The sequence below is a fragment of the Halyomorpha halys genome, unplaced genomic scaffold (genome assembly GCF_000696795.3).
Source record: "Halyomorpha halys isolate HHAL.00 unplaced genomic scaffold, Hhal_1.1 Scaffold108.1, whole genome shotgun sequence".
Taxonomy (NCBI): Eukaryota; Metazoa; Arthropoda; class Insecta; order Hemiptera; family Pentatomidae; genus Halyomorpha; species Halyomorpha halys.
This window is the reverse complement of record NW_027112950.1, coordinates 233,626-243,602: the sequence shown is the minus strand read 5'-3', so window position 1 is coordinate 243,602 and position 9,977 is coordinate 233,626. Positions and strand designations below refer to the sequence as shown.

The 9,977-nt window shown below is 31.7% G+C and overlaps 1 protein-coding gene across 1 annotated transcript; it reads left to right on the top strand.

Moving 5' to 3' along the window:
• Nucleotides 1-607: 607 nt before the first annotated feature.
• LOC106677785 (uncharacterized) lies at nt 608-1,072 on the top strand. The gene has a single exon (XM_014415902.1). It carries the CDS (start codon nt 608-610, stop codon nt 1,070-1,072), a length of 465 nt encoding a protein of 154 aa, XP_014271388.1.
• Nucleotides 1,073-9,977: the final 8,905 nt, after the last annotated feature.

The window sequence follows — 9,977 nt, the reverse complement described above, 5'->3', positions numbered from 1 at the left end:
AGAACTTACACATTGAAATATTTTTATCCTTTGTTTAACACATCCTGAGTACAAGAGATATGGATACATATTTATTCACAAAACAGTATGACTATAAATGAAAATTACAAGGAAGTCTATTCAACTCACACAATTGGTAAAGCGACATACTTAATTATAACTATTTTGGAGTAACATTTACACATTCAGTATGGACCAGATTTTTATTTAATAGTATTGTTGTTTCTTTAATAATAAATCAATTTCAATTCAAACTGTTTTATTGACATTTTACAATAATATTGATAATATATTCTATAACATTAATTTATATTACACATGTATCTCACACCACAAATTACTCACAACCCTCCCCAGCTGACCCATCCCGATTTAGTGGCAGCCCTCTTTCACTACCCTTAAAAAACACATCTAAATGATGTATAAGTCAACATAAGAGGGGGTTTTTACTTGGTAATGGTAACATGTCCAGAGCTTGAAACCTCTTAGCTGTTAATGCCTCTAATCTTCAAAGAGAAACAAAACTTAAGTAAAAAAGGTAATCGTGGTATCTTTAAGGTTATTGATATTGTGAGTTTGGTTGCTGTTAAACTTGTTATTTTTCAATATGTTGGATGATTTATTGTTTAGTAGTGGGAGCAGTGAAGAAGAACAATTTGACAATAATACAAATCATAACATTGTTGAAGAAAACATTGTTCATAGGAGAAAAACATATAGGGTGAGGAACAACTTTATTTTTGAAACTAATGAAAGATTCCGTATGTCGTCTTCCAAGATAGAGGAATTGTTGTTAGAAATTGGGCCACAGTTAGCTGACCCTATTGCCAGAAAAGGAGGGGCCCTGTCAGCAAAACAGATACTTTGCATAGCCCTCAATTGGCTTGGAAGTGGTAGCCAATATCACACTATAGGAGATATGCATGGCGTAAGTAAAGCCACGGTTTGTAGATGTATAAAACAAGTTGTAAATACCATCAACAGCCTCTTGATCCAAAAGGTTGTATCTTGGCCGGATGACATAGGAGCAGTAATTACTTCTTTTTATAACGTGGCCAGATTCCCCATGTGATTAGAATAGTTGATGGGTCTTTAATTAAAATTGACGCTCCAGTGACAAATGAACTGGCATTCGTCGACCGCCATGGAGCACACTCCATTAATTGCATGTTTGTTTGCGGTCCTCGGCCATATTTTATTACTTGAGTGCTAAGTGGCCCGGAAGCGTCCACGACTCGAGGGTTTTAAGGAATAGTTCGTTATATCGAACTATGGAAGTAGAGAACATTTTTCAAAATGGCGTTATTTTAGAAGACTCAGCATACTCGCTGAGGTCGTGGCTTATGACACCTTTACACCGCGAACCAGAGAATTTTGCAGAGAGGAAGTATAATGCTCGTTTAAAAGCCACGCGGCAAATTACTGAATGAGCTTTAGGGATTTTGAAGGAAAAATTTCCTTGCTTCAATTATTGAAGATCGGACCCAGTACATGCATGCGAGGTAGTGAAATGCTGCACAACAATGTGTAATTTCGGAAGGTCTGGTACAGAGGAGGTTTTTGCAAGTGATGCAGAAGGGATGGATTGGGGTGTTGTCATTGAAGATGAAAAGGAAGAACCAATCCCGATGGCAGCTAGGGAACGACAAGAACAAATTTTCAACTCTATGTTATAATTCATATATTCTTGATCAAGGCAAACATAGACAATTACACAGTAGTTACTCTGTTATGGTATAAAAATTAGTAAGAAAGGTAAATGAAACAGGTATAAATTAAGAACCACTAATACAAATTAGAAAACTGTAATTTATAAAAATATATATTGATAATTTTTATTCTTCTGTAACGGTTACATCCACATTTTCAGATATAGAAACTTGACTTTCTGGACATAGGTCAACTGTATGTCTACTTCCAGGAATTCCCAGTTCTATTTCCAGTTTCTTACACTCTAATGTTGAATCTCCATCTCTTTTTCCAGTTTCTTACACTCTAATTGCGTCTTATAACATTGAATTTCCAGTAATTTAACTTGTAGTGCAGCTTTTTTTTTTTACCTGCTCTTTACATTCTGAAAAATAATGGATCATATTGGTTACAACGGACTAATCAATGGTTGCTAATACTAATATAAATTATTCATTACAGATGTTAATGAAGTGATTGTAATTACCTTCTTGCGTCGTAGTCTTTCGTTTTTTACCTTTAGGAACTAATGGCATGGTTGAAGGATCAAGGAGATTGATAAAGACTGGTGAGGAGGGATGAACTGTTGTAGCTTTAGGTGTAATTTTGGATTCTTCCACAGCAAGGCCAACAATTGTTGGAGACTCCCTGCCGATTATTTCTAGTACGATATTATCTACATAATTTAATATATTTTCCTTGCCTCATCCTATTCCTGTTTTCTTTAAATTGTCAACTTTTTTCTGAAATTGAAATGAAAAAGGCATATTGAGGCGTGATACTAACAGTCTACTCAGTCTAAGCAAAATTGGGATTTTTATGAAATCGCATTTAATAACGATTTTGTTTTTAAAATATAAAGAGGGAATTATTCGCTGACCTGAAAATTGGATTATCACTTCTGAATATTGCTTAATTTACGGTTGTCATATTCACAAATTAATTAAATTTGGCACAAGAAAGAGATCGATAGAAATTGATCATAGAAGATGGTAATCATTTCTCAACAGAAGGTTGAAAAATAAATTAACAGGCAAAGTGTAATTTATGTGAAATAAATGAAGTTTGTTGTCACAAGTCCAACTGTAAGACTCATGATAGAAATAAGTAAGGCCAAACAAAATTGCTGAAAGATAAGTTATTGTCCTCTTGATTATGGTGCAATTAGAACATAATTATCTTGAATAGTTTTTGAGTGATCATATCTCATTCAGCAAAAAACATGAAGTGCTAAAAACACAAAATATTATTTTTTTTTTTTATACAAATTAATTATTAAAAAAATTATTGATGGTTTAGATGTTAGATGTTTTATCTATTATACTCCTTTAAATTTGGTGTCCATTAAGTTCATTGACTTATTTGGACCGAAAACATTAATGTTTTTGCTATAATATAACTACTTTATGGTAATACAGATTAACTTTATTTCATGAAAATGAATTACTTGTACTTTGAAATATTTAACTTGTAGTTTCGATTCTAAAAGTACAAGAGCTTGTACTTTCTTATCGGATTACGAAATAGTAGAGTTTGGTAAACATAACCTAATGAGAACATTTTCACAGTTTCAGTGTTATTATGATTTAATCATTTCTGATAATTATATCACTTTTGTGTTATATTGAAATTGTGTACGGCACTAAGATTATAAAGCAATCTACAATAATTCTGTTTTGTCTTAAAAGTTTTCATTATTTCATTGATCCGACATTAATAGAATTTTAAATTATTAATCAATTCAATATTTTCAATTATATTCTTTTGTATTGAGATTTCGGAATGTCAAAATACAATTATAAATCGGGTAAGACTTTGGTTTTTAAAGCTAATGTTAGATTAGTGAATTGCCTGCTATTTTATGCTTTTAGTATAATGTCGTCCGGAAATGTGTGAAACAATGGTGTTTTTCGTATTTGATACTTTAATACTTGCTACTTTAAAAAAAACAAACTCTATATGCAGCTAAATGGTTTCACGATCTACCAATGATAAGAATACATAACCTTCTCTTAGGGCCGCCCATAGCTCAGTGGTTAAGACACAGTTTTACCAATTTGATGTTTATTGGCGGTGCCGGTTCGAATCCGGCCTGGGACGTCGACATTTTTCATTGCGTGGCGGTCCCACAAAATAATATTGGGTTATGTGGTCCTGGAAATAAATCGTACTGCGCAATTCATAGTTTATTATTCATTATAGTTAATTGTGCATTGCAGTGATATAATTAATTCAAGGTTTGTGTCAGAACAGGGTTGAAATTTATGGGTTTTCTTTGGTTTATCCAACACATAACCGTCTGTCAGTTCTCTTTTGTATGTATTTTGTCTTTTTATATTCAGTGTTCTTATTATATCTTATTTATTTATTATATTAGAATGACATGAATTTAAATTTTGTACATCTGTTTTTTTTTTGTTAGCCCGACTGTTATATTTTTATATATTAATCATTTCTTTTAAATTTCGCTTCAACTTTTTTTTCACTACGTATGATTTTTGGTTTCATCAAGTTTTAATTTATATCCTGTTTGGCTAACATGTGTTGAGAGCAGTTTTTTGAGGTTATTTATCATAGAAGTACAGCTGTATTTGCAATGATATACCTTTCTTTTGAGACTTCTGAAGTTCCAAAATAGGACTTCCCGCAGTTCTCTACAAGAAATTTCAAATACTATATTAGATCGTAGCTTTATTTCGCTTTGTCTTTCGTATTCGTTTAAAATGTGAATATTATATATATGTATAACGTACTATTTGTATGTACTGTATATTGCCTAAGGAAACATATTCTCATAATTACATGTTATGTTGCATTAAGCATATCATTTCCACAAAAATCCTGTAGTGTTGGTAGGCCCATTAGTTTCTTATGATATTCTCTATTCGACTTTTATCCTTATGAGAGAAACATAATGGTGTTTGTGATACATGGCTTTGGACATATGCCAAACTGTCATCATTTATCAAATCCACTGCCAAACCTGGCCGATCTCTCCTCTGTTGATGTCCCTGATTCATTTAAGGTTTAATCACACTTCGCGTGTAGGATTGATGTCGTTTTGTTTTCTTTTTGAATCTCGTTTCAAACTAAAAGGTTTTAATTAGAAATTCATTTTTTTTTCTCTTTATTATGCCTTATTTACAGAATTAATAATATTTTAAATCTAGTTATGTATAAATTGTGAATATAATATGAACTCTACTTTTTATTAAAAAATTCATTTACATCCTATAGAATTATAGGTGAGTATTCAGTAATAACTCATGACTTTATAGATGAAGACTACATTGAATGTGCTATGTGATTGGATTTCTATTATTTTTAGTGGAATATATTTTATCTTTGTATTTCCTTTTTTTTATATTTCATGCCTAAAATTCGATAACTATTTTAAACAATTATTCTTGTTTCACTCCGTTTCGAACTTTACAATCCTGTATCTGTCATTCTAAAATCGATCAGATAACGTTGATAATCTATATTGGGAAAAAAAATTGTTATCTTATTTTCCTCATTTTTTCTTTAATTTGAACATAGTTCTAACAAAAAATTATATCGTTCGAGAATATATTCTAAAAACCTATTCTATTCTTAGATAGTTTATATGTATTTACTTTTAAGCTTTTAATTTAAAAATGGAAGTTTTATTGTAAATATTATTTTTAAATTTGTTGGGTAAAGGATTAGAGCCAAATCTATAATAAATAACCAGTTTGAATTATAAACTCTTTTTTCAAAATCGCCTAACTCTTTACAAACCAATGTTTTACAAATTATAAATTTTTTCATTTAATTTTACTACTCGTTTCTCAAATTTTATTAATGTTATTTGAATGTAATCGGTAGTTCGGATATATTATTTTTTTTATAATAATATAAGTCTGGATGATTTGATGAAGATAATTTTTTCTGGAAAATGTGTTCTTTCATCAGTTAAACTATAGTTTTTGCGACTCATGTGTAAAGGAAAATATTTTTATATTTTATAAACATTATAACAATATTTTATAAAAAAAAAATTATGATTGAGAGATAATATTTTAGAGAAATTCTAGAGCTTAAGATCCTTAGTCAGTAAGGAATTTACATCACTCTGAAAATGAACTTTGAAATAATTAGTGTCTTACGTTGGAAAGAAGGCATGAATGTTATACGATCCTTTCGACGAGTTTTGCTATCCACAGCCATACCCCTATTCTGTTTTGCTCCTAATGTAAGGCTAGGGCAGGGAAATGAGTGGGTTCGGAAGGCGGACATTTCAAAGGGTTTGTCGCTACCGCTGGAAGGCATCGTTACCTCGCTCCGGTAATTGAAATACGTCACTGGAACTAATTAGCAGAAAGGGCCATATGCTCTCTTGGAAGGAGATCTTTTAAATTGGAGTGCCCGACTCCTCCGTCCACTTCCTCCACAAATCTAATTTTCTCTGTTATTCCTCTAATGGCAAGTTGTTTGGCTTGTTCTAATGGATAGTAATCACTATTTTATTGGTTTAGATGTGTTTTCGTCGTTATAAAGCCAATGTCGGATTATACTAGCTAGATCGGCAATTGTTTGGTAATTATATCTTCGGGATGATCATTAAGTTCATATTATTAGTTAAATTTAACGTTTAAAAATAATTTCCGGTCATATTCACTCTCTTATATACAATATTTACACTATCGATGTGAGGATCACGAGCCCACTCATGAACAGGTAGAACAGAGCTCTTTGAGATCCCAGCGCATCCCTCTCACCGCGTCACTGGTAATGATAAAAAAAAAAAGGAATAAATACTCTTAGTTTATATCTGTCTAAATATCTAGAAAATGCTATATCCATTGTTTTTCAATATCCTCTTGTACTTGTATTTATATGTTTCAAATTGTAACATTCCTTGTTTTGGTTTCATGTTTAGAAACTGTATATGGCCGTAACGATTCTTCAGTAAACATTTTTTTCAAGTATCCGCTGATAACCAGCCGCGGAAAATAGCAAATGAGGGGTCGTATGGTCTAACAATACTTAGAAAGCGAAATATTTTTTATTTTATATTTTATTTATCGTTATTTACAACTGTATAAAAATATTACAAGTAAATTTGCTGTAGGTGACATGTGATACAAACATGTGGAGAATCTACTCCAATAACCTTTCTATCGGAGATCTCGAGGCCATCTTCTTTTCAGACGCCTAGGAGGATTATTAGGTAATGAAGAAGCCAGGTTGGAAACAAGTGGATTTGGGTGGTTTGGAAGTATAATACGTCTGGTTCTAGCCAAATCGGAATTATATGGAACATTGAGGTCCTGATGGATAAAACGAAATAATTAAATTTAAATAAGTTTCCAAAAGACTCACACCTCTGAAAATAGCCACTATTGCCAAGTCTAATACGGTTAGTTTTTCTTATTAAACTGATCTATTTTTTAATTATTATTGCAGCAATCGGTGTTATGGATTAAACTAATATATTTATAATTTATTAAAACAGGCACTATTTTAGTCACTTGTAGGAGTTTCATTCTAAAATCAGCCAAGTCATTTTTAATTAAATGTTTTGGTACTAGATTGTCAGGAGATAAAGAATTTCTCATAGAAAGAATCAAATCAAATTCTATTTAACATTTTTGGGAATAAATATTTTCGTGATAGTAGTATCTGAAATATGAGAGGAACAGCAGGGGTAGTAATTTATATTGATAAACAGAGAAAAGAGTTGCTTGTTGAATGGAAATATTATACAGCTTCTGTCGTTGAATTGTGAGCCTTTTTAAAATCTGTATAAAACTGTTGAGCTGGACTGTTGTTTTCCATATTTTTCTATCTTCTTACAAACAACTATTTAATGAATAATTCAGAGTGTTTCGTTTTGAGCTTTTGAACTATTTTGTTGAGCGATGTTACTTTTTATTTTAATATAATTCTATTACTATCATAATATTTTGAACTATTGTTTCTACCAATCTCAGTGTTTCTTTAATTTTTTTTCTAGTATGAAGAATATGTTCAAAATATATAGATATATATTGTCTGCGTACTACGAAGTATATCTCGAAAAGAGGATAGGAAAAGTTGTTGAAGTTTGATATGGAAACTTTTTAACTGTCCTGAGAATAATGGGCGCCCCCTAGTGGTGGTGGAATTGCTTTTTCCAGTGAACCTCGAGTCCCTCATCTCTACTTATTAAATATGAGCATCAACAGGTGCCCCTCCCCCCCCCCCCGTTCAAAATATATTGTCGCGATTTAGTCAAGTAACCCGATCCTTGTCTTGTTAAAGAAAGACAATGTTACCAATTGCTTTGTTATCTTAGAAGTCCACCTCTTTATCCTTGTTTCCACAGTATAATTTACAGTTTCACAGTCCTTTGTCTATAAAAGAAATTTATGGTTCATCCAATGTCCGTCTTATAGCTCTTCATTCCAATTCTAAAGAATTACTATGTTTTTATCTACGTTAATTCTAGTCTCTTTTCATTGTATTTATTTACTCAAACTAATGTAGAAACGATAGGTTTTTATTTGATATGAATATTTTTTTATTTAGGGTAGTATAATAAATTTTGTTCGATCTGTTAGACAAATTCTTCTCAAATGATACATAGCTGTTGTCTCTAAAAAGCTTTCAATGAACGTTTGTTCATATTTTCAATTATGAGAAATACCTTAATCTTGCGTTTGACCAAGTGTTTAGTTTAGATTTAAAGTTAAAAAAATTTAGGGATAATACCCATTTTAATTGTAATGTAAAGGTATCGCTTTAATAAAGGTATCGCTTTAATAAAGGTATCGGTTTAAGTATTTGGAGTTTGAAGAGATTCGATACTTAGGACTCCATCTTGACAAGAGACTTACTTGAAGATTCCGATTGCTACAACACTTACTTGACAAACGCTCTAAACTTCCCATTCACTACAAAAAATTAGAATACACTAGGATAATCAGACCAATTTGGACATATGGAATTGAGCTCTGGAGCTCTACCAAACTATCAAATTCCTCCCGCACCCATTCCTTATAATCCAAAATTCTACGTTACCTTTCACTATATCTCGAAAACGTTTCAATGATGGTATTGGATGATGTAGTTTTTCATCTTTCATCTCACCTTCCGAGATGCTATCCCTTTTACAGTTGCTGAAGATTGTTATAACCTCTTCGGATAAGTATGATTTCTTTTTTCTTTAGGTTTTATTAGTAGTTTCTTACTCCTCCTGATTTTTATTCACTTTTTTTCTCCTACATTAGATGTTCAGTATTATAATAATAATAATAATGAAGGCCTAACGAACCCGAAGGTTCGATGCCGATATCACCAATCACTCTTTACATACATCCTTCCAGTGATGCCTGTACAAACCCAATTCTACTAAATTAGTTTTAAGGCAATCCTCCCATCTACAGTTCAGGGTAATAGGACATGTAACACAAGAATAGGGAATATATGTTAGGAAAATCACAAGTTTAAATATGTCTCTATATAAGTCATCAATAACATTATAACATGGTATTTACGAAATAAGTTTTGTTCTATTTTTCTCCAGTATAATATAAAATGTTTGTTGGGGCGAGGGGTGTTTCGTATGTGAAAACCGACCTCTTCCCCAGAGGAAAATGTTCGCTGGTTCGAGATAAAATAAAACTAAACAAAAAAAAAAATAACGGAGGACCTGAAATAAATATCACATAAAAAAAAAAAATAATTGAGAAAATGAAATAATAAAAAAATAACTTTCCAAGTGATACAAACATTTAATTAATTAAAATATAAACAAAAAAATGAACTGTTATGTTGTTACAAAAAAAAAGACTGAATCGTGGAGTAAAAAGGATAAACATATTTTGATACATATATAAACAAAAAAAAATCTATTTACACTAGAAATAATGAGTTAATTAAAGCAAAAAAAGAAAATATGAAACTCGAAGGAAGAACATCAAGAAAGAAAGTCACTCACAGATGGGCGTGGGGTCGATATGCGCATATCACAACATCACAAGTCTAGAGTTGGTTGACCAGGATGACCGCTGGGGAGCTGGTGAGAGAGAGAGGTTACCGGGCAACCCGACGACTCCAAAAAACTGTAGACTGAACAGCCAAAAATTTTGGGCTTTAACAATGTTTATGTTTTCCAATACATTGATTGGAATTTTATTTTTTTCTAAAAAACTTAACATTACCAGAAAGCGACATCCAATTCCAATTAGGATTTTGAGTATCGGAAGGCATGAGTTGCAGTTTAATTTTGGTTTTCCAATACTCCCTTTTATCGTGCTAGCCGCAATATGATATCTTGCAGG

Bases quoted from the DNA above. Each gene is read 5' to 3' on its own strand.
- LOC106677785 (XM_014415902.1), top strand. From the start codon at position 608: ATGTTGGATGATTTATTGTTTAGTAGTGGGAGCAGTGAAGAAGAACAA.